This window comes from Macaca thibetana, chromosome 5, assembly GCF_024542745.1.
Source record: "Macaca thibetana thibetana isolate TM-01 chromosome 5, ASM2454274v1, whole genome shotgun sequence".
Taxonomy (NCBI): Eukaryota; Metazoa; Chordata; class Mammalia; order Primates; family Cercopithecidae; genus Macaca; species Macaca thibetana.
The window spans coordinates 33030523-33055954 of NC_065582.1; the positions used below are offsets into that span (position 1 = coordinate 33030523).

Consider the following 25432-nt stretch of genomic DNA (forward strand, 5'->3'; position numbering starts at 1 on the left):
AAGCAAGGATTGCAACCTGGCCTGACTCTTAGGACCATGTATGGTGGCCTCTCTAACCTTTTACTTTACATAGTAAATTTTTGTCCTTGCTGAATGGGAAAAGGCATACACGTGGACATAGGAATTGAAGATGTTGGCTATGCCAATATTGCAATTTATCTTACCCCCCCCACCCAACCTCATTCCAGAAACAATTTGTAGCAGGAGTGTGATAAGGAATAGTGCCAATGTCTGAAATGTAGTTAGTCTGACACCCTAAATTGTTCAAAAATAATAAATCAGTACTAACATAAAATAATATTCAGTAGCCATTGAGTTAAATTTCACATTAAAGAAATAAAGTCTAAGTAATTTTTATTCTAGAATTGTGAAATAGATGAGAAAACTACTTTAAAATTTTATAATTTCTAATAGTTATTATGAGACTTTGAAGTTTATCTCTTCAGGAAGAAAGATACTAAATAAATAGAATGTATGAGCAGTGACATTCTGAGTTTATAAAATTATTATCTATCACTCTAATAATTCATCTCTGGCCTAGGTACAAATAAAGGCTGTGTCACTTATTCTATCTAAGCCTCTGTTCACTCATGTGTAAAATAGGGGTAATAATTGTAAATTACTTCATAGAATTCTTGTGAGTTAAAGTATGTAAAAACATTATTATTGTGCCTGGCACCCAGTAAGCATTCAAAAAATGTTAGCTAATTAACCTCTGATATTACCACATACTCCAGTGAGGTACGCATTCTCTGTTTTTCTTTTAAGTCTTTAAATAGAACAGTCATAAGACTTGACTTGTGCCTTTTTGGATTAATGAACGTTTTTAGGAATGGTAGCTTTTAGAAGTTACTTTATGAGGTTATCTATGTCATATCCAAAAAGTAGAGATGCTAGAAAATTTCATATTATTTTGTGCTCTGGCCTTTGTTCATAATCCAAACAAAATACAATTTCCTAAACTTTATTGTTTCTATCATAAGCAATAAAATGTCATACACTTAAATAGGTAGCAACATCAAATATTTTAAATAATATTTTATAGAATTACACAACTGTATCTTGTTGTCATAGTATTAAGAGGAAATATGTGTAGTATAAGTGTCAGTCTTGCTGTATTTTTATTAAAACCTTGACAATCCAAACTGCAAATAACTTTATTTAATAGAAGCATCATTGTTATTATTGCCAAACCTCTTCTCACTGCACAGTAGGATCCAGCTGCAGGAAGTTAGCTGTGACTGGGGCTGATGTCTATGAAGTACATCTAATCCATCTCATCAAGTTTATAGAGGACTTGAAGTGTAGCCAAGAAAATTAATGAGTGGCATAATTGAGCAGACTCAGCTGTGGAGTGATCATGTTTCTTTCCACAGTATTTCTTCACTTGAGTGTATTGCATCAAGTGTAAATATTTGTTAAATGTGTGAATAAATGAATGAGTGAAAGAAAGCAACAAACAGAAAAACGAATTGTGTATTAGTAGTTCCAAAATACTTAAGGTGAAATTCTAAAATAGTCAGATAAATAAAATAACGATTGCATGGTGAGTCTTTCCATTTAAGTACAGTTCCTTATTTGGAGACAGAATGCTTCCAAATTGTTGGCATTAAAATGTCTGCCCTTTCATGAAACGATGATGAGTTTTTTTTTCTTTTTTCTTTTTTCTTTTTTGGTGGGAGAGTGTTTTCCTAATGCCTGCTCTAGGAAAAATTAAAATGTGTGTCTTTTTTGGGCCCCAAGATTCTTTTCTAAAACGTTACTTGTTTATAAAAGCAAGTCATAGACATTCGTTGATTTTTAAAGGTGGCTTACTATTGTTCCCTTTCAGGTCCTTCAGTTGAGACCAAAGACTGGTGTCAGAGGATTGCATAAATCACTCACTGATGTGGCCCTAGAGCACCATGAGGAGTGTGACTGTGTGTGCAGAGGGAGCACAGGAGGATAACCGCACCACCAGCAGCAGCTCTTGCCCAGAGCTGTGCAGTGCAGTGGCTGATTCTGTTAGAGAACTTATGCGTTATCTCCATCCTTAATCTCAGTTGTTTGCTTCAAGGACCTTTCATCTTCAGGATTTACAGTGCCTTCTGAAAGAGGAGACATCAAACAGAATTAGGAGTTGTGCAACAGCTCTTTTGGGAGGAGGCCCAAAGGACAGGAGAAAAGGTCTTCAATTGTGGAAAGAAAATTAAATGCTGTATTAAATACGTCACCAGCTAGTTGCAGAGTTACCATGTACCTATTCCACTAGCTGGGTTCTGTATTTCAGTTGTTTTGATACGGCTTAGGGTAATGTCAGTACAGGAAAAAACTGTGCAAGTGAACACCTGATTCTGTTGCCTTGCTTAACTCTAAAGCTCCGTGTCCTGGGCCTCAAATCATATAAAATCTGGATTTTTTTTTTTTTTTTTTGCTCATATTCACATATGTAAACCAGAACATTCTATGTACTACAAACCTGGTTTTTAAAAAGGAACTATGTTGCTATGAATTAAACTTGTGTCATGCTGATAGGACAGACTGGATTTTTCATATTTCATATTAAAATCTGCCATTTAGAAGAAGAGAACTACATTCATGGTTTGGAAGAGACAAACCTGAAAAGAAGAGTGGCCTTATCTTCACTTTATCTATAAGTCAGTTTACTTGTTTCATTGTGTACATTTTTATATTCTCCTTTTGACATTATAACTGTTGGCTTTTCTAATCTTGTTAAATATATCTATTTTTACCAAAGGTATTTAATATTCTTTTTTATGACAACTTAGATCAACTATTTTTAGCTTGGTAAATTTTTCTAAACAGAATTGTTATAGCCAGAGGAACAAAGATGATATGAAATATTGTTGCTCTGACAAAAATACATGTATTTCATTCTCGTATGGTGCTAGAGTTAGATTAATCCGCATTTTAAAAAAACTGAATTGGAAATCAATAGAATTGGTAAGTTGCAAAGACTTTTTGAAATAATTAAGTTATCATATCTTCCATTCCTGTTATTGGAGATGAAAATAAAAAAAGCAACTGGTGAAAGTAGACATTCACATCCAGCCATTACTAATCTATTCCTTTTTTGGGGAAATCTGAGCCTAGCTCAGAAAAACATAAAGCACCTTGAAAAAGACTTGGCAGCTTCCTGACAAAGCATGCTGTGCTGTGCTGGGCAGTAGGAACACATCCTATTTATTGTGATGTTACGGTTTTATTATCTTAAACTCTGTTCCATACACTTGTATAAATACATGGATATTTTTATGTACAGAAGTATATCCCTTAACCAGTTCACTTATTGTACTCTGGCAATTGAAAAGAAAATCAGTAAAATATTTTGCTTGTAAAATGCTTAATATTGTGCCTAGGTTATGTGGTGACTATTTGAATTAAAAATGTATTGAATCATCAAATAAAAGAATATGGCTATTTTGGGGAGAAAATTATGTGCGTGTGTGTCCTCAAGACTTATCTCTTGGACTCTGAGAAAATGAAACAAAATTTTGTGTTATGATTTTCATTATGCAAAAGTATATGTCAATTCAAAAGACAAAAAAGGGAAAATCCCTGTGAGCCTTCCCTGCCTCTTGTTTCCAATGCCTTTGAGCAGTGGTTTTATTTTTCTTACTGGTCTTAATACAGATTTCTGGTAATTTAGGTTTCACCTGACTGGAAAGTTGTTGTATGGTTTATGAAATGCTTAGTGATAGGTTGTATGGTAGCATGAAACTGGAAAAAACCTCGCAGGTTTCCGATCATGTCTTCATTGCCACTGGCAGCTACAAAATGGGGTGAGCATAAATTGATTTGGTGTATGGATTAGTTTACATTGCACACTCCAAAATGTGGTTCCTCAATTCCAGACATAGATTCCTATTCAGGGCTGGTATCTTCAGCATCCTTTCCTCAGCCTTTCAACTTGCCAGAGATGTCTAGTGCCCAGGACCTTCTGTCTTCAGACTACTCTTCAGGCAAGCACCCTTTTCCTGTGCTTTGACACCTGCAGTTCTGCCATGCCCCCAGCTATGTGGAAAACAAAGAAACAAAATGAGCCTGTGTGTTCTGTCTTACTTCCTTACCTTTTCCTAGTTTTGTCCTATCCATATAGAGGAAAACTAGATATATAGCTCCGTGGAATATACAAAGTAATTGGCAATTTGCAACTTTCATTAGTAAAGACTACTAAGTCTTAGTAAATGGCCTGTTTAACTGTGTTTAATCCATTGTTTCCAATCTTTGAACGAAATATATTTTTCCCTTTTTTAATATTTATTTTTTGTTTACTTATAAAATGGTGAGAGCCAGAATTGATTATAAAGGTAGCAGTCCTCAGTTGCCAGTTGGTGAGTGGTTACCATGTGAGCACTAACCACTTTATAATCACTTATAGATCATCCTGTGTATTTTACCAAACACCCACACACACACACACGCAAATAACACGTGTGGCCCTAATTTCTGAGAAGCCCAGTAAGTGTTGACTGTATTGACCACACACTGTTTTGTGTATGATATCTGTATTTCATGACATGGGCTTGAGACATGGGCTGTTTTGCCTAGTGATGTTTATTAAAAAGCAAACTTTAAATGTCATGAGGCAGGTGTTCATGTCTACATTTTTCATTTCTGCATTCCCTCCCTCCTCTAATAGTTCTCATGTGCACTTGGAAAAGGTGCAAAGACCAAAGTAATGAGAAGCTACACTGTAAGAAACATCCTGGCTATGACTTGTTTATCCTCGGTGCATCTCTGTCTCCAGGTGCATTGACTGTGGTTTGGTTACCCTTGGTGCATCCCTGTCTCCAGGTGCATTGACTGTGGTTTGGTTACCCTTGGTGCATCCCTGTCTCCAGGTGCATTGACTGTGGTTTGGTTACCCTTGGTGCATCCCTGGCTCCAGGTGCATTGACTACGGTTTGGTTGCCCTTGGTGCATCCCTGGCTCCAGGTGCATTGACTACGGTTTGGTTACCCTTGGTGCATCCCTGGCTCCAGGTGCATTGACTATGGTTTGGTTACCCTTGGTGCATCCCTGGCTCCAGGTGCATTGACTTCTGCTTGTGATTTGGTTTAAGAAAAGACAGAAAATGCAAGTTTTACACTTATTGTAATATCCTTATCTCTAAAAGGATAACTTCCGATATTTTGGACTGTTTCAATTATGTATTATAAACACAGTTAAAAATTATAACATCTTTTACCTTCACAAGAAGGAGTAGGAAAATTGAAAATACAGCAGAACTCTTAGTTCAGATGCTATAACAAAATACTATAGACTGGGAAGCTTTTAAACAACAGAAATTTATTTCTCACCATTGGAGGTTGGAAGTCCACGATCAGGGTACCAGTATGGTCTGGTTCTGGTGAAGGCCGTCTTCTGAATTGCAGACTGTCATCTCTGTGATGTCCTCACTTTGTGGAAAAGATGGTGAGAGAACTCTCGGTGGACCCTTTTGTACGGGCACAATCCTGTTCATTTACAATCTTCCACCCTGATGACCTGATTACCTCCCAAAGATTCCACCTTCTAATACCATCCCATTGGGGGTTAAGGCTTCAAATATGACTTTGCAGGGACACAAACATTTAATCCATTGCAATACATCACTTGCTTTACATACTGTTTTCCCTACATGCCCCATATGTAATCTATCAGGAAGTCTCATTGACTTTGACTTTTTGATCTTTCTTGTATTTGTCTCTCCCTCTCCATTTCTGTAGCTCCTGCCCTAATACAAACCCTCATCATGTCTCACCGCCTTTATCCTGCAACAACTCCATTTTTTGACTCCCTCTCTCCCTGTCTCTGTTCTCCCTCTCCTCTGATCCATCCTTTACTCCACTAACAGGTGTCTTTTCAGACAAATCTGATTGTCACTTGGGTGGAAATTTTATGATGCAACTCCACATGATTAAATTTGAATCGTTGTATAGTGGGCAGAATCCTTCATAATGTCATTGTTTACTAATTTCTGCTCATTTCGTACCATTAAACATAATACAACTCTAGTGAATACTTGTGATTTCCTGAAAATACCAGTATCCCCTCAAATTTCTGGGCTGGCCCATGCTGCGTTTTCTTTGGAGCATTTTCAGAGTGCTGTTCCTACACTTACCTATCTCTGTCACTTCTTCTCAAGTCTCAGCTCAACACCACTTCTCAGTGAAGCTTTCTTTCCCACCTTCTTTCCCACTGGCACCATTTCCATTATGCTTCCAGGGATATTCAATTACAAATACTGTCGTATCATATTATAATGACTTGCTCCCATTTTGATTTCTCATTAGACCCCTAGTCTAATTGCACTTCTAGCAAGAATTATCTCATTCTTCTTTCCCTCAATGCCTAGTTAGGAATTTAATCAAATTAGGGGGTCAGAAACAATTTACATTGATGAGTAAGTAAATATACAAATGAATCAATGTGTGTTTTTCACTGACTATGAAGGAACTCTAGAGTTCCTAAATATCTCTAAACTTCAGCTACCTAATCTATAAAATGAAGTTAGTAGATGGGAACAGGGTGTTTTTAGTGGTAAACGGTCCATTCTACTAGTGCTGTTGGGGCATCTACCAAAAGGAGTAACCCTAACCCTAAAAGGAGCAAGACAAAAAGTCTTGCTCCTTTTGGTGCAAGGTGATCCAATTATTTTTCGTTTAATAGTGCTTTGAGACTATGTTTCGTTTTCCAGTGAACGACTTTCCTGCCAGTCCTGTCTCAGGTACCATGACAGAGATCTCAGATAACTCTTTTAAAAAGTTGTGGACATTAATACATTTATGTATTCTTCTTATCTTAGACACTTGTTCTATAGTATGATTAAATATTGTCAGAATTTAAAACTATATTTAAAATATGAACATATGAAAATATCCATGATTGATGATTTATAATTTCCTGATGAATAATCCTGACTGATTGAAAAATTGCTGATTGATTTTGCATCATCAAACCTAACATACAGCTGTAGTGAACACTCAGTTTCCTGAAAATACCGATGTCTCCATATATCTCCATGCTAACACATACTGTGTTCTCTTTCTAGGGCACTGTTCCTGCACTTACCTAGCTCAATAATTTCCTCTCACTTTACTAAAATACTAAGTATATCTCTTTATTCTCTGCCTCAGAAAGCATTTGTGCACTGCCTATACCAGATCCAGTTTCTTCCAAAACTGCTAACCTATTACAGTAAATCTTTTTTTTTTTTTTCTTTTTGAGACAGTCTCGCTCTGTCCCCCAGGCTGGAGTGCAGTGGCATGATCTCAGCTCACTGCAAACTCCGCCTCCCGGGTTCACGCCATTCTCCTGCCTCAGCCTCCCAAGTAGCTGGGACTACAGGCGCCCGCCACCACACCTGGCTAATTGTTTGTATTTTTAGTAGAGACGGGTTTTCACCATGTTAGCCAGGATGATCTTGATCTCCTGACCTCCTGATCTGCCCACCTTGGCCTCCCAAAATGCTGGGATTACAGGCGTGAGCTACCAGACCTGGCCTATTAAATCTTATCCAATATAAATTTATATGCAATTTAAAGAAGAATTTAACCATTTCCATAGAGAGTATGTATTTTTGGATTAATAACTATATTTTTTAAAAATTACACATGCAATCCCAGCTGGCTTTTTTACAGAAATTGACAAGCTGATCCTAATATTCATATGGAAATGCAAGACTCCCAAAACAAAATCTCGAACAAGTGCAAAGTAACACTACTCGATTTCAAAACTTACTACAAAGCTACAGAAATAGTGTGGTAAAGTTAATAAAGTGAGACACGGAGATCAATGAAATAGAATTGAGAATCCAGAAATAAATCCTGAAATGTATAGTCAATTGATTTTTGACAAGAATTACAAGAAAATTCAATGGTTAAAGAATAGCGTTTTTGACAAATGGTGTGAAGACAACAGCACATGAACATGTAAAGGATTAAGTTTGGAACCTTTCCTCATACCATGTGTAAAAATTAACCCAAAATGAATCAACAACCTAAATGTAAGAGAGAAAAATCTTACACTTAGAAGAAAATTTGTGTCTTTAGATCAGGCAATGATTCTCAGGACACTAAAACCACAAACTACAGAAAAAAAAAAAAAAAAAAAAAAAAAAAAACAATGAGCAAGATATCATCAGAATTAAAAGTATTTGTGCTTCAAGGACACCACCACAGAATGAAAGTGTTGGTGAGGATGTGGAGAAACTGGAACTGGTATATTGTTGGTGAGATTATAAAATGTTTCAACCACTTTGGGAAATGTGCAGTTGTTACAAATGTTAAACATAAACTAAATATGACTCAGCAATTTCATTCCTAGCCATATACCGAAGAGAACTGAAAATTCTGCACAGAAATATTCATCACATTTTTCACAATAGCCAAAAAATGGAAATCACTGAAACATCAGTCAACTGATAAATGGATGAACAAAGTATGGTATATGTAAACAATGGAAAATTATTAGGCAATTAAAAGGAATGAAGTACTTATGCACTCTACAGTATGGATTAACCCAGAAAACATTATGCTAGGTGAAAGAAGCCATTCATATTGTATGATTCCATTTATATGAAATATTCAGCATCAACAGATCAATAGACACAGAAACTAGATTAGTGCTGCCAAGGGCTAGGGAAAGGGGATAAATTGGGAAAGACTGCTAATGGGCTCAGGTTTTCTCAGAGTAATGAAAATATTCTGAAATTAGATAGTAGTAATAGTTGTAAAAATGTGAGTATACTAAAAACCAATGATTTATGCACTTTAAAAGGGTGAATTTTTCAATATGTGAATTGTATCTCAATAAAGCTGTTTTCTTTTAAAAATTATAGTTGTATTTAATGTAGTGTTTAACAATTAAAGCTTTTTCTCCCCCTGCCCCCAAACGAGGAATAAAGTAAAAGAAAAATCCCCTGAATTCTGTCACCTCAGTGTACATCATTTCAAGCTACTATCTATGAATAGAAGTATGTAGGTAAAAACAAATGGATGGTATGATAGAATCATTGGTCTCGGTTCTGTCTCGTATAGTAACATTTGACATCGGTACTTTTGCCATGACCTAATGGTGATGGGAGTGTATTTTCCCACTTGTTGAATTTGGTCTTTGTCATATGTCTTGCTTGAACAAAAGGCGAAAAAAGTGCCTGTAATGTGTGTTAAGGCTTCATACGTGTTTGCACAGATGGGTTTGATTTCTTTGACTCCTGCTATCACCAGGGGAAAACATGTGGCAGATTTGAATCCAATCCATGCTGTGGTGTCAACTCCAACTGAGTCCAGACAATCCACAGATCCTTGAGTGAGAAATTAATGCTTCTCATTGGAAGCTACTTATATTAATTCTCACGGTGCTATAAAGAAATACCTGAGACTGGGTAATTTATAAAGAAAAGAGGTTTAATTGACTCACAGTTCTGCATGAGTGGGGAGGCCTCAGGAAACTTACAATCATGGCAGAAGGGGAAGCACCTTCTCGTCACATGGTGGCAGGAGAAGAAAGTGCAGAACGAAGCGGGGAAGAAACCCTTATAAAACCATCAGATGTCATGAGAACTCACTATCATGAAAACAGCATGTTGAAACTGCCCCCAAGAGCTAATCATCTCCCAGGAGGTCCCTCACTCAATACATGGGGATTATAATTTGGATTACAATCAAGATGAGATTTTGGGTGGTGACACAGCCAAACCATATCACTAATAAACGTTGAGAATGTTGTTATGCAGCATTATTTGGCAATGATTGACTAATAGATACTATTTCATTTAACATGGGGTCATATCAGACATGCTATTTTTTAGTGAAACTTGAAACTTATAAACAAAAAATTGAAATGAAGCAGGAAAAACATACATTTTGGAAAATGTTTTATCAACATGAAATAACTTTCTAAACAATCACTAAAGCTGCAAAAATTATTGAAAACATTACAAGCATGGAATTATTTGCTAAGCATCTGCTTTTATTTCAGTCAGTATTTGTTCATTTGCTGTTAAGAAAGAAGAGGAAATAAGTCCTCTGACTAACTTAATTGTACATTTTAAATAATTAAAAGAGAGTAATTGGATTGTATGTAACACAAAGGATAAATGCTATGGGGGAAGAATAGCCCATTATCTATGATGTGATTATTATACATTGTATGCCTATATAAAAATACCTCATGTATTGCATAAATATATAAACCTACTATGTATCTACAAAAATTAAATATACAATTTTTTAAAAGTTGCAAAAAATAATCCCTCTAACATCTTAGCCCACCTCTTCAATAACTGTCTTCATTTCTGTTTGTCACACTGTTTATTATTTAATAAACATTGAATAACAATATACATTTAATATAAAAAAGTAAAAACATTTAATAAACGTTTAATTTATGTTTATGTCTTAATAAACACTTGTATAACGTGAAGCATTTGGGGCAATTTTCCTGTTTTTTAGATTGTTTTTCTTTCCAAACTTGTTTATTACCTCTGTCTGTGTGTCTCTGTCTCTGTTTCCGTCTCTCTCTTCCTCCTTCCTTCCTCTCCCCCTTCCTTTCTTCTTCCTTTTCTTAACATCAGATATTTGCATAATTCCCATGCCTTTAATTTTTTTTCTGATTATTTTCATAGTTCATAATTTATGTTCTGGTTACTATTTACTCTGTTGTGGGAAGAGCGAATTCTTGATTCCATTTTCACTTTTCTAAAACGGATTTGCCAAACTGAGCTATAATTGAATGATTAGGTACAATCTACTTAATCTTCTATTTCATTTGGAAAAAGGAGGTTAAGAACAATTGGAGGAAAATGCAACCTCTTGATGAAGGAATTCTGCTCAGCTCTGTCACGGTATATTTTGCTGGGCTTAACTCTGGTAGAAACTTGTATCCATTCCTCATGCAGTGCACCAAGGGGACAGTTGAATTAGGCTTTAGATCTTATTTATCACTTAGCGTGAAGATGTCTAGGCAATACCTTCATCTGAGGACATCAGTTCCAACTTTTCAATATCCATGTTTCACCTGAATCTCCCCCAAAACCATGTTTTCTTCCCCTCTACTCACAGTAGAGAAAAGAGAATGTTACCTCCTCAGACTGCTTCTCTTCAAGCTTGGCTGTCTTAGTGAGGATGCTTAGAATTTTATCTCAGGACTATGAGGTTAGAATGAGACTTATCCGAAGTCTCACCATCAGCATAAGCTACTCCTTCATTCCTAAATGATCATGCTCTGAAATGTACAGCATGAAGTGTGTCTCTTCCATTGAATTATATTAGTAAACTAACTCTTTGTTGGAATTTTGTTTCTGTGATTGAGCTCCCTTTCACTATTAATATCCTGATGTTAGAAAACATTTTAAGATCATAAACTGTTGTAATTTACCAATACTTTTATTTTTGCTTAAATGCTTTTTTTGTTATTGAGATAAGTTATTTTCATTATATAGTTATAACCTAAATGGTATATGACTCTATACAAACATATGCAGTCTAAATTTCAATCTTGCTATAGATTCAGTTAAAAATGTTATTAACGCTACTTCATACTAGGAAGGTTATAGATATTCTCCTCATCATAGAGAACATTGGGATATCACCCTAATCTCATTTGTGACGTAGGCTCTTCCACAGAACTCAGGTAGGAAATACAATAATTTCCTAAGCTAAATTTAAGATATTATCTACAAGTGTTTTTCATATGTTTAGGAAGAATCAAATTAGTATAAATTTTGTAATGATCTTCAACCCGATATATAAGTAAATATTTTACTAAGTTCAACTTTTAACTCTGTTTCAAGATCTCAGTATTACTCCCTTAAATGATATCTTCAATGTAAGTCTAATTCATGACAGCCCACTAAATATTATTCAAGTTCTTATTAACCAAGGGATTGTAGGGGGCAAAAATCATTTTTTATATAGTTATTCTAAGAAGTAGCTGTCTGGACTTACCAATAGACAGTTCCAATGACATCCCCAAACAGAGAGATGCATACAAAATATAGTTTGAATGAAATAACTTGATTTCTAACATAACTAAAATGTCTATATATTTAATAATAATAAGCAATAGACAATGTTTTAGGAGGAATCTTCTTTAAAATCTGAAAAATAAGATGTATTATTGTTGTCTCATGTTTACTTTGAATAAGAAGTAAAATTAATGTATCCTAACCTTTAACTTTTTTAAATAATAGTACCTATGTTAGTGGTTGTCTTCCAAATTTCCAGATTGATAATCTTAATTTCAAATGCGTTCATAGATCAACAACTAAACCATGTCCTATATATTGAGGGAAAAATCTATTACAAGGAAAGTAGAAATTACATGAATAATTCATTGACAAGAGTTTGATCTGCTTTGCTTTCAGTCCTAAAGCAATGATCTGAAAACTTGATTTTGCCAGCAATCGAAGTATAATAGTGGTGGGGCAGGGAAGAGGAAGAGGACTGAGAGTGCTTCTTCTGGCCTAGCTCATCAAAGAACTAGAGCTCAAGAGACTATTGTACTTTTCCACTGTGATAAGTAAGAAACTGACCTTAAGCACAAAGTATAACATGAAAAGGCTTAAGCTTATCAATTTTTACTTTGAGTATCTTTAGATGTTTTCTGGAAGGCACAATAATTCATCCAAGGAATTTTGATTATCATTATATATTTTGCTGGCTTATTATGCGTGATTTGTTAAATCAAAGTCCTACTGTATTACATAAAGTTTTTCTGTTTTGACAATATATTTTGTCATCATTATGGAATGAAAGCATACAAATTGTTGTTAGCAAGACGTAAGTCTTATTGCAATCTTAACTGGCATGGTCATAAATCACAGTGATTTGTTTTTTAAACTGTCTTTTATCCAAAGATGCTTAAATACTTCATAATGATTTCTTTTGTGGAAAGTTTTTCATTTTAATTTTTGCAGCTGGTGATTGAGTCAGGAAGTGGGAATGTGACATGACTGAATAATTGGTCAACATCACACACAATCCTGTAAAACTATTTGAAGAAAAGTATGAGGTTCATATTTGGTTTCTATTTATGGGAGAATGCATGCTATTTTGCACAGACATACATCTGCTTTTAAATTTAGCTATAAGGTCACTGAGTAAACAAAACCTATGTCCTCCTTCTATAAAAACAAGCTACATTTTTAGTTTGGAGCTGTATTAAAGGTGTTTCCCAATATCTATTTAGGAAAACCTCTGTGCTAGGTGCCCAGATAACCCTGGGATCAAAACAAGTCACAAAACCCTCTACCCTTTATCTACAGACTATAACTACTTCCATCAGGCATGATGAGGGATACATAAAGTCACAAATGAGCCACCTCACCACCCTGCAGTTACAACTGATCGACTTTTGGTTCAAAGACACTTAAATACTTTGACAAGGAATGGCTTCAAACTTTCAGCCCAACTCTTCTCTTCCAAATTTTGTGGGCAGCCCTAGGATATCAGTCATCCCATAGAAGTAAATTCATTACACCATGCTCAAAAAGCAGCCTAAGATTTCACACCTAGTAACTGCTCAATTAATTTTGAATTAATACATGTAGAAATAAATATCCAAATTAATTTTCTCAGGACTTTAATTTTTTCAGTTGGTCAATGAGATAATTTACAGTGACTTAATCACGTGTAACCATGGTTAAATGCCTCCATAGTGTTTTGATGTAATTATAGATGCAAATTCCTAATATTTCTCAGAAACTCTCTTTCCCATGCCCCTCCCTCCAAAAAACTAAATTTCCCTTTTTGTTTGCTTAATGAGTTGAACATCTAATTTGTCTGTAGAAATGTACATAATTTCTCCAATTTATGAATGTAAGCGATAGAGTTAAAATTATCTTTTAGGTCATCAAGCCTTCAATGCAGTAACTAGTTTCACAACATAATCTAAGTGCTACATACAGTCTGCCTCCAACTCTCCTCTTACAGCTCTTACAGGTCTGTTAGATCTGTAAGTAGTTTGAACCAGGTAATCTCAGAGATTTCTTCCAGTACTTAAATTTAAAGCTGTGTTAGAAAACCTTTGCAGAAAGGGAAGACATTCTTCATTCGACTGGGATTCTGTTGGACAATCCACAAACAACAAATCAGCCTCCCTAGAATTTTCATTTATCAGTCTAGGTCCTAACCTTTTTAACAATTAAGACTATCTACTTCATATTAAAAAAACAACTTCCAAATTCTTCCCATGTTTCATTTTCCACAAGTAAAGCTTACTAGTGCTTGTAACCAGACTTCAGATACTGTGGCTTGATTATTTTGTTCTATGTGTTCCCTGCTTGTCTTAAAATTGGTTTGCAGGTTACAAAGAACACTGAAACTAGAACCTCCTTTGATGTGGACATAGTGATCCTGTTAAAGCAACCTACACTTACATTAGCTGATCTAGCACTTTGCTACTAAAAGTGGACTTCACCTACTAGCAGCGTCAGCAGTACCTGAAGTTTGTTAAGAACTCAGAATTTGGGGTCCTACCACAGTCCTACCGAATTGGAGTCTGTATTTAACAAGCCTCTCAATGATTTCTATCTACTGTAAAATTTGAGAAGCACTGAATTAGTAGAGTTATACAAGTGTTGATGTGCCTCGAGCTTGTAGTCAATGACAACCACCAGTTATTTTGCAAGTCAGAATTCTGGAACCTGATGCTGATGCAACTGACTTTTACAAAAGAAATGCTTGACTTTATATTTTAAGGCTGTCAGTGAATATGTGTGACACTACTGTATTTTGAAACTCTCTTTTCTTGTTTCACAATATACCCTTATTCTTGCTTCTCTTTCATGACCTTAGCTGTCAGTGCATGACCAGGCTGTCAGTCAATATGTGTGATCCTACTCTTTTTTGAAACTCCCTTATCTTGTTTCACAGTATACCCTTATTCTTGCTTCTCTTTCATGACCTTAACATTGCATTCCATCTCCTATGCTGATTGCCATCTATACACTCCTGTTTCTTTATATGCTTTTCCTGACTCCACCCTTGCACTTTTATGACTTCAACTACCAGCCATACGCTGGTCAATTCATACTGTATACCTCTAGTCCTGCTCTTGTCTCGGAGCTCCCGCTCACTTCAGTGGAATCACCCACCTGACGGTTCTCTACCACTTAAATGGAATTCACACTTATCCATTTCCTTTCTCACACCTGCTCCTACTCTTTGGTTTCTCAATTAGTGAGTTACTGGTATCCACCTTACCTCCTAAGGCTAACAACTTAGGGAGCATCCTGAACGCCCTCCACTCCATGCCCACTGTGCATCCTGTCAGCTACCTCAATTCCACTGTTATGTTGGCCCTTTCTGTACCCTCTGCTTCAGCTTAGGCCACTATTGTTTTCTAAGCTTTATTATGAATTTCTCTCTTCTCTTCTCTTCTCTTCTCTTCTCTTCTCTTTTCTTCTCTTTTCTTCTCTTTTCTTCTCTTTTCTTTTCTTTTCTTTTCTTTTCTTTTCTTTTCTTTTCTTTTCTTTTCTTTTCTTTCTCTTGAGACAGAGTCACTCTGTTGCCCAGGCTGGAGTGCTGCAGTGGCACAATCTCTGCTCACTGCAACCTCCACCTCTCAGGTTCAAGTGATTCTCATGCTTCAGCCTCCAGAGTAGCTGGGATTGCAGGCACACGACACTATGCACAGCTAATTTTTGTATTTTTAGTAAAGATAGGGTTTTGCCATGTTGACTGGGCTGGTCTCGACCTCCTCACCTCTGGTGATCTGCCTGCCTTGGCCTCCCAAAGTCTTGGAATTACCAGTGTGAGCCACTGTGCCTGGCCTATTATAAATTTCTTAATTGATATTTCTTCTTGCCAATGATTACTCTTTCTGCACTACCTCTGCCCCTTCTCCAGCACCTCAGTCCCACAAAGACACAAAACACTATTGCTGCAAAGATGCATTTAAAACACAGATCCCTCCTTTCCTCAAAACCCTCCTATGTCACATCATGCAGTAAAACTCACACGGCTTTATGCTACTCTGGGTCCTGACACTTTACTAACCCTACTCATCAGTCATTTCTTCCACCATGCCTTGTCTCACCTCAGTATCTTCATAGGTGCTACTTATTCTGCCTTAAATGTCTTTCCCTTTTTCTTTTACTGCAAAACCTATGCTTTTTCTAGATCTAGCTCAAATGTTGTGTGTATTCTTCATAGACTGCCTTAAACAACAGTTACCTTGTGCTGTTTTGCAGGGGATTTGGAGTCAACTCTCAGTCCTGGCAGTAACTACGTGATTTTGGGCAATTTATTAATCTCTTTTGATTTATCACATTGCTTATGTGTAGAGCAGAGATCAGAGGATCTCTCCCGATAATGAGATTATGAAAATAAAGTATTAGGTAAAGTGGGTGTTACACACTAGATGTTAGTAATCACTTGTGCCTTATAGGCACCTGCAACCATGGTATTTGATTTCTTCCCTCAGGAGATTGTGAACAATGAACTCAAGAAGACACAGGTCTTACTCAACTCACATCTTCAGTTTATCCTAGAACAGACATTCTGAAAATGTTTGCTAAATCAAGACCTTCTTCAAATATGATGTTTGCCTCAGTGTCCGTTTAGTAATTACAATATTTAAAAAAATGTTCTCAAACCCTTAGTTCGTAACAGTGCTGTACATGGCACGGTAATCTATGGCATAATCCAGCAACATTCCCCTTTTGATTATTTTTTTTAACCCCAATACACCTCCTTTTCTGCTTTCTTCAACAGAGAATATTCTTACATTTCCACACTCTTCTCATTAATTTCATTGTACCCATTTTTGACATAGCCATAAAATATGTTTTATAATCCTTTACTATTTCTACCCTTTTTTTTTTTTTGAGACGGAGTCTTGCTCTGTCGCCCAGGCTAGAGTGCAGTGGCGCGATCTTGGCTCACTGTAAGCTCTGCCTCTGGGGGTTCACACCATTCTCCTGCCTCAGCCTCCAGAGTAGCTGGGACTACAGGTGCCCGCCACCACATCCGGCTAATTTTTTGTATTTTTAGTAGAGACGGAGTTTCACCATGTTATCCAGGATGGTCTCAATCTACTGACCTCGTGATCCACCTGCCTCAGCCTCCCAAAGTGCTGGGATTATAGGCATGAGCTACCGCACCCAGCCTCAACCCACATTTTGCTTATTGGACAAACAAAATTATTCTTTGGATTCCTCTACAAACATTTTAGTCAAAAAACTACTCTTACCTCTGTTTCTTAGACACTCACTTCACTGAGTTTCTTTCTAGGAGATATTTGCACTTTTCAAAGTATTTTATTTAATCTCCTGCCATCTTGAGTTGCAAACTAATTCAATCATGTTGCCAGCTCACGGGCCAGAGACGTATTTTGACAGAGATTGCCTAAGAAAGTATAGAGGTGAAGGATAAACATAACTTTTGTTTGAAAAGAATACTTGCAGAATTTTTCCACTAAGATACATTACCCCATCCTGCATCTCAGTGGGTTGGCTTAGTATTTTCTTCAGGTTTAAAAATGTGTTGCTCATTGAAAATGTGTTTTAGGAATGTTACTGTGTTTCAGGGATTCTTCTTTCTAAGTATAATTTTATTACATCTTTAGATAAAACAAATTATATAGCTATGAATCTCTAAAATTGCAATATAAATCAATGGGAAAGCAGGATTCCATTATAGAATTTTCTCAGGAATTCAGCATCACTCTCAAGTAGAACATTTCCCTTTTCTCAAGTTCTACTACAGAAATCCATTTACTGGTTTTAGTACCTAGAGCAAGTGCTCTTAGTCTGAGGCCAATGGTTGTGCTTGGAATTACCTGTGAACTTCAGAATGCGGTACGTAACTATTTTGTAAAAACTAGTTTTCTAACACTGTTAAAAGGCTACTTGACTGAAAAAAGGCTATGAATCAGTGACGTAACAAATCAGAGTTAGAAGACAATGCGGTAATGATTTTTTAAATTCTGAATTTCTGAAGAAGAGTAATAGGAATAAGCCTGAATTTGTAATGAAAGTATACAGAAGACTGGATCTATTAGAAGAGGCCATACAGCAGGAAGCAGTATGTTTCACTTACAGATGATCTCTTTTATCAACACTGCAGTTGTTAACTTGTATGTTAGTCCCAATGAAAGCAGACCCTGCAAATCTAAGTGCCTGTGGGAATCGGGCTCGCAGCCTCACTACATTTAAAATGTAAAGTTCAAGGATATTTTCATGCACCGACCTACAGCAAGGTGAATTTCACTTCCTTGCAGAGCTACAGGAAGATTCTCATGGATTAAGTTGCCAGATGTGTGTCAGTGATAATTACTAAGAAAGAAAACAGAACCTTCTTTGGTGAAATTATGGGAGAGATGACAGAGAGTGTAACAAAAGCTCAAGCACATTAACCTCCGGTCAATTTTAAACTCACCTCCAACATTGCGACCACCTAATTTTCACATGTTCAGATTTTGAGGCCCTCCCTTCCCCAACCTCCGAGTCCTCTAAGAAAGCAAACCTCACCACGTGTGTAGAGGAAAACCATATGGCTCAGGCAATATAGTCCCAATTTAGATGGCATAAAATAGGAAAAGAATTCTTGCTGGAACATGCCTCTGACAGGTTTCTAACTTCTCAGAAAACTGTGTCCCTGTTGTGAAATTTTTCCATTTAAAATTTGGCTTCATATTTGTTTCAAAACATACACACATCCTTCAAACCATTCAAAAATGAAATTTGCATGTTATTTTTCATTTCTCAACAAATGACAACAGCAGAAAGAGCATCCCCTTGATAAAGCCTATCACTGAATGCAGTTTTTTGTTTTGTTTTGTTTTGTTTTGTTTTGAGACGGAGTCTTGCTCTGTCGCCAAGGCTGGAATGCAGTGGTGCCATCTCAGCTCACTGCAACCTCTGCCTCCCGGGTTCAAGGGATTCTCGTGCCTCAGCTACCTGAGTAGCTGGAATTACAAGCACCCACGACCATGTCTGGCTAGTTTTTATATTTTTAGTAGAGATGGGGTTTTGCCATATTGGCCAGGCTGGTCTCGAACTCCTGACCTCAAGTGATCTGCCCACATCGGCCTCCCAAAGTTCTGGGATTACAGGCATGAGCCACCATGCCCGGCTGCAAATTTTAGAAGGGTATTTTGTTTAGACTTCTTTTAATAAAATATTTCCTAATATGAACTCTTGGTATAATTCTTTCCCATTATCTTTTATAAACTTGGTATCATAATGTCAGTACTTCCTGCTTTTTGCTATTAATATAATATAATAAACATTTTCCTTGTCATTCAAGTTGAATAATTTAGTTGAATGGTTTCATAATATTTCATTCCATGAATACATAATCATTTATTTAGATCTTCTCTGTTAACATTTTATTTATGCCTTTTTGTTGTTAGATTAACATCTTTAAGTCTACTAACAAGTGGACTCCCAAGATAAGTATGACGGTAGTTGGCTAACATATAACATTTATTATGAATAAGTTATAGCAAAATGAATGATGGTACAAATAAACTTTTTTTTTTGAAGGGGTGTCTCTTCTCTTACATGAGTGTTTTATCAGCCCAAGATATCTTCTTCATGGCTGAAACCATTTTCCACAGCTTGAGTTATGTACAACATTAGGAAATTATCAAGGAGGCAATAAAATAAAGTCGTTTGATCTCTTTTGGGGGTCTCTATTACACAAAAATTTCATCTGCATTGGAAGTTACTTTAAAAAATTTCAAATATGTGCATAGTCCACATGCTTCTTTTCTTGCATGTGGAACGTTTGTCTGGATAAATAATTCTCCCTTTTTGTCTCTTAGAATATGCTTTAGTCAAGTAGAGAGCCCATTAAGTTTAAAGTTTATTTTGCTATCTATTTAATTTTTATAAAATCAAATAAAATAAATTTCAGTTATTTATGGAGAATGTTTGACCATATGGTTCACCTTTGTCAAATCTTTATAGTTTGATACTTGCCATTAATGCAGTAGTAAGATTACCTATATTTTCCCTATAGTCAGTTGAAGATTTTTTCTCCTTATTTGTCACTTAAGAAATTATTTCTATATTTGTGTAGCTTTTTTGTAATCAGAAGACATAGCCTAGCCAGTAATACTAAAAGACCCACAATATAAATGCTAAAGCACTATCAAGCTTAACAGAGAAGAGTTGTAAAACCTCAAAAAGAATGAGGAACATGACGATTTAAACCCCAATAGAAAGCAGGTACTAGCTGTGAAAAATTGTCTTCAAAAATCTTGCCAATTCTGCATTAATATAAAATTGTGTTTTTAATGCCATGGAAATCTCAGTGTTTTCCATGAGAAGTAGCAAGAAATAAACACTGCTTTATGATTTCACGAATTTACTAATATTCTATTCATAGAATCTGACCACACACACACATAGTTATACATGCACAAACATACACACATACTCTCTCACATACACAGCATGCTCACCCATGCATGTACATGTGTACTTTATCAAAATATGTACAATGTGGAGTTTAGAAGCAGGTTTAATACAGAATATGGTTTTCTAAAAGTGCTGAAAACAGTTGATTCTTGCACAGCACAGGTTTGAACTGCATGGGTATGCTTATACATAGATATTTTTCAAAGCATATATTGGAAAAATTTTGGAGATTTGTGACAATTTGAAAAAACTCACAGACAAAATTCATAGCCTAGAAATATTTTTTAAATTGTGAAAAATTTAGATATATCGTGAATGCATAAAACATATGTAGATACTAGTCTATATTATGATTTACTACCATAAAATATAGACATATCTATCACAAAAAGTTAAAATTTGTCAAAACTTATGCACACACACACTGATTATACACAATGCCATTCATAGTTGAGAGAAATGTAAACAAGTGTAAAGAGGCAATATTAAGTCATAACTGCATAAAATTAACTGTTGTGCATACTGTACTTCTGTAATAATTTCATAGCCACCTCCTGTTGCTATTGCTGTGAGCTCAAGTGTTCTGAGTATCCACTTAAGAAGCTGCGTGACACTAATCATCTCTGTGTGAGCAGTTCCTCTCTCCACCAAATTGCTTATCACACTGAAAAGTGATCTCTTGCAGTTCTTCTGTATTTTTCATCGTGTTTAGTGCAATACTGTAAATCTTGAATAACATCATGGGACCCATACCAAGTGCCACTACTGATACTAGGAATGCTCCCAAGAAGCAGAGAAAGTAATGACATTACAAGAAAAAGTTGAATTGCTTGATATGAACTAGAGATTAAGGTCTACAGTTACTGTCGTTCACCATTTCATGATAAATACATCTAGCGTGAAGACCATTGTCAGAAAAAAGGAAATTTGTGAAGCTGTCACTGCAGCTATGCCAGCAGGCATGAAAATCTTGTACTTTTTGTGAAATGCCTTTTTATCTCATATTGAAAATGCAGCTTTTATGTGGGTGGAGGATTGCAATAAGAGAGTCATACCTGTAGACTCTAATATGATTCCAGAAAAAGTGAAGTTATTATATGCCAACTTAAAGAAAAAGGAAGGGAAAGATCTAAAGCTGGAGAATTTAATGCCAGCAAAGGATGGTTTGATAATTTTTAACAGAGGTTTGACTTTAGAAATGTAAAGATAACATGAGAAGCAGCTTTTACCAACCAAGAGGCAGCAGGTGAGTTCCCATTAAGAAATCCATTGAGGAAGAAGGATATCTGCCTAAACAGACTTTTAAATATTTTTATCAGGCACAGTTTATTTTGAAATCAGTAAAAATTCTGTGTTGGGGGGAATCAGTGATCCTAAACCCTGTCCTGATCAAGGGTCAACTGTGTATTTTGGAACTGCGCCTGATGCTTAATGAATACTCGATGAGGAGTTGCTATTGACTGGCTGAATAAGTAGCTGAGTAAATGAATGAAAATACTAATATAAACTAAGAATATTATGAGGGCTAAAAATGTAAATGCCCAAAGTAAATAAATTAATGCTCTGAAACATTCACATTTAATGTTTCCTTCACATACCTCCCTAGAATCTGTTTTATCTTATGTGATTCAATCTTGCCTTTAATCGAACACACAGATCAAGCGTTTAAGACATTCTTTGCATCCAAGATCTATCTATTTGACATTTTTTCATAGTTCTTTCTCCTATTCTAGCTAATATTCTTTCCTGTGAGATATGTATAACATACCTTACATCCTACAGGCACATTCTAATACTTTAAAAGCTACTTTAAATGTTTTGGAACCATCTAGCTTTTCTTGTTTTCTCTCAGTGCTACAGGATGGAAAGGGACCCTTTTTTAATTAGAAACAAGTAATATTCTTTCCATATATAGCAGTTCATCATTGTACATTACCATAGGGAGCTAAATCATTAATATTATATTTCTAAGAGAATTTCCTTTTCCCTTTTTACCTAAATGAGAGGTGGGATTGCTTCATTTCCCTTGACAAATGTTTGAAAACCAGAAAGAGCCTCTGCTAAATAGTTTTCAACTATCTGAAATCTGCATTTCATACATTAAGCTACCTTCTTAATGTACTTTCATGATTGAATTGAGCTCACTGTTATGCTCACTTCTGTCTGATGGTGAATGATTTCCATAAAAGTGACGTTTAGCATCTGTCTATACTTTACCACTATCTCATTGGAGTAGGACTGATAATATTTTTCTTATAGTAATTTCAGCACCCCAAGAAGGTATTTCCTGTGATAGTATTTGGAGGCATCATGAAAGATAATAAAGCATAAAATTCATCGTTAGGGCTCTAGGATCGGAAAGAATGTGGCTGGAATTCCAGCCATATCAATCATTAGCCATGTTACCTTGGGAAAGTCACTCAACTACACTGTATGTCTCAGAGTCCTCAACTAAAAAGAAAAGGCATGATAAAAATACCAACCTGATCAGGTTTTTAAGGATTATGCAAAAAAATTCATGAGAAATTCATTTAGCTCAGTGCCTGGAACCCTGTATGCATACCGTAAACATTAGCTATAAAATGTTCATTATTAATTGAATTCAAACTTCTGTCTATCCTATAATAGGTTCTTGTGACTGATTGCTTAATTTCTTGTTCTGTTCCCTATGAACTGCAGAGTATTCTCATTGAGTTCTTGGATCCTGGTGCATATGATACCCATGTCTTTCCTGCTTTCTTAGACATGACCACAAATTGTGAGCAACCAAGCAGGCTATCTACCCATACATGCAGCTCTTTATGAATTATAAGACAGTATAAGGTCACAGTAATGAAGTCTTCATTTTAGAATATTTTAGAGGCCTTTTCCTCATCCTGGTGTATAATCAATTGCACTTCAAGTAATCATAGGACTCTTTGGTCCTGCCACAGGGATAATTGAAGGGAGAAATGAGGCCTGACAGTCCATGAGGTGTGGACATTAGCATATTTCTTGGGAAGGAAGAAAAAAGAAGAGGGTAGGTGAGCCCTTGAGAACTCTTGGGAATTGTTTCAAGACTACTAAATGGGTAGAGTGGATGGATCTGGCTTTGGGCTAAGGGAGAAGGATGGGGAAATGTGAGAGGCTAGAAAACAAGGGATTTGTAATATTACCAGGCATGCAATGGTTGGCTTTCCACATTACATGCTCAGAAACCATTTTAAAATTCACTGCTATTAACATTACACCTTAGTATTCAACATAGAAGTTCTCTGGAGCAGGTCATTTCTTTAACTAGGATACATAAAAGAAAATGTCAAAAAGGTTTTTTTTTTGGTTTGTTTGTTTTTTCAAAAATAAGAAGTGATTCAAATTGAAAAGAAGCAATTTACATTGTTCTAAATGAGAATCATGTGAACGTGTTGTTTTTGTTGTTGTTCTGTATTTCGGGGATTTTTTTTTTCTCTCCCTAGGGATGGGGTGTTGCTTGATCACAGTTTATTGCAGCCCCGAATTCCTGGCCTCTAGTAGTCCTCACACCTCATTCTCCTGAGTAGCTGGGACTACAGTCCCCAGGCCATGAAACATAACAGAAAATTGGTAAATAACATAAATAACATAAATCATGCTTTGAGGTTTACTCATTAAATTATGGAAAAGGTACCTTCATAATTTATGTTATTGATACAGTCAACAATTTAGTTTTAGCCATTGTTACATCTTTTGAATGTGTCTCATTATAGTCAATTATTGAGTAGCTATGTTCAAGATAATAAGTACTCTAAATATTCTCCACTAAAATTATAAATTTAGGATTAAGTTTAGGATCACCTCTTCTTAGTAAACCTATACCTGGAGTTTGAGGCTCCAATAGCAATACTTACACCTGCTTATAGTGGCACAAGTCTGTAATTTCTTTTCTGAAATACAGGGAGCCCACTATGTTTTGGAATTTAGAATATCTTAAACCTTAAGAAGACAAAATAGTGGGACATATTCTGGATATGGCTTGAATCTGGGGCAGCACTCCAGATTCAAGCAGTTCAATATTTTTGAAGCAAAATGCACAAATAAGCACTTAAATAAATAATCAAAGCAATCAATAAATACTATAAATAACCTCATTAGTTCAAGTTGTTTATTTTTCTAAGCTAAATTTACGTCAGGTTTTATGGCCAAGTGAATTTAGAAAGGCTTTTGAGTTTCAGATTTGCTTGGATTTAGGAATTGAAGATGAGTGGCTTATAAACAGCATCTTTGCATAGACCTTCCTTGTTTTTCAATTATCTTTTTTTCAGAATTAGTGTTTCTCAATATATCAGATCCAGTGTCTCTTTTCTAGTGGAAATAATTTATTACAATCTCTTTTTCTTGCTGACATAAAGCACAGAGAAAATGTAACCTAAAACCTAAATATAATAGTATATTTTTTAAAGATCAATGTAATAACCTATGTAAAGCATAAATAAAAGGAAAGAAATGAATAAAAAATTAACATATGTGACAACACGTAAGTCCAATCTAAAATACACTAAAGTATTCCAATGCCTGCAGCTATGGTTACAATCATTGACTGTCAGCTATGAATGTAGACTGATAAGGTTCGCTTTATCATCTGTGCCCATACCTAGAGTGGTGTACCAGGCATGATTTTCAAAATGCTCAACAACTCTTGGTAAAGTTCATTTTTTAAAGGAATGTATTTTTATGTTTCATGGTAGTTGCTTTTCTGAAAAATTCAGTATTTCATAAAATAGTGTTTTTCTTGAAAAAAAAAATTGGAATTGTATGTAGAATGTAGAATGTTGTAAGGTTAGATGATTTCAAGCTGGGCTTCCCCCCTCCATGAATGAGTGGCAGGACACTGGAAATCCAGGTACTTGTGCATCATGCAGTATTGTCCTGCCATGCACACTGCTGAACATCTCTCCTCCACGGCCCTTCCCACTAAATGTCAGCAGTGCTCCCTTAATCATGTTTACACCAAAAACTGCCACTATACGTTGGCTGAATGCGCTGAGCCTCCCATGAGAATCACTGACCCATCTAATCCTCACAACTACCTAATAAGCTCATTTTCTTACTGTTGGTTTA

General features: G+C 35.8%; 1 protein-coding gene across 1 annotated transcript in view; it reads left to right on the plus strand.

Moving 5' to 3' along the window:
* The window catches only part of PDGFC (platelet derived growth factor C), a 226075-nt gene extending 222638 nt beyond the window's left edge, over positions 1 to 3437 (plus strand). The window contains exon 6 of the mRNA XM_050789882.1: positions 1832 to 3437. Coding sequence (XP_050645839.1) covers positions 1832 to 1948 — 117 coding nt within the window. The 3' untranslated portion in view covers positions 1949 to 3437. The remainder of the gene's footprint in view (positions 1 to 1831) is intronic.
* Positions 3438 to 25432: the final 21995 nt, after the last annotated feature.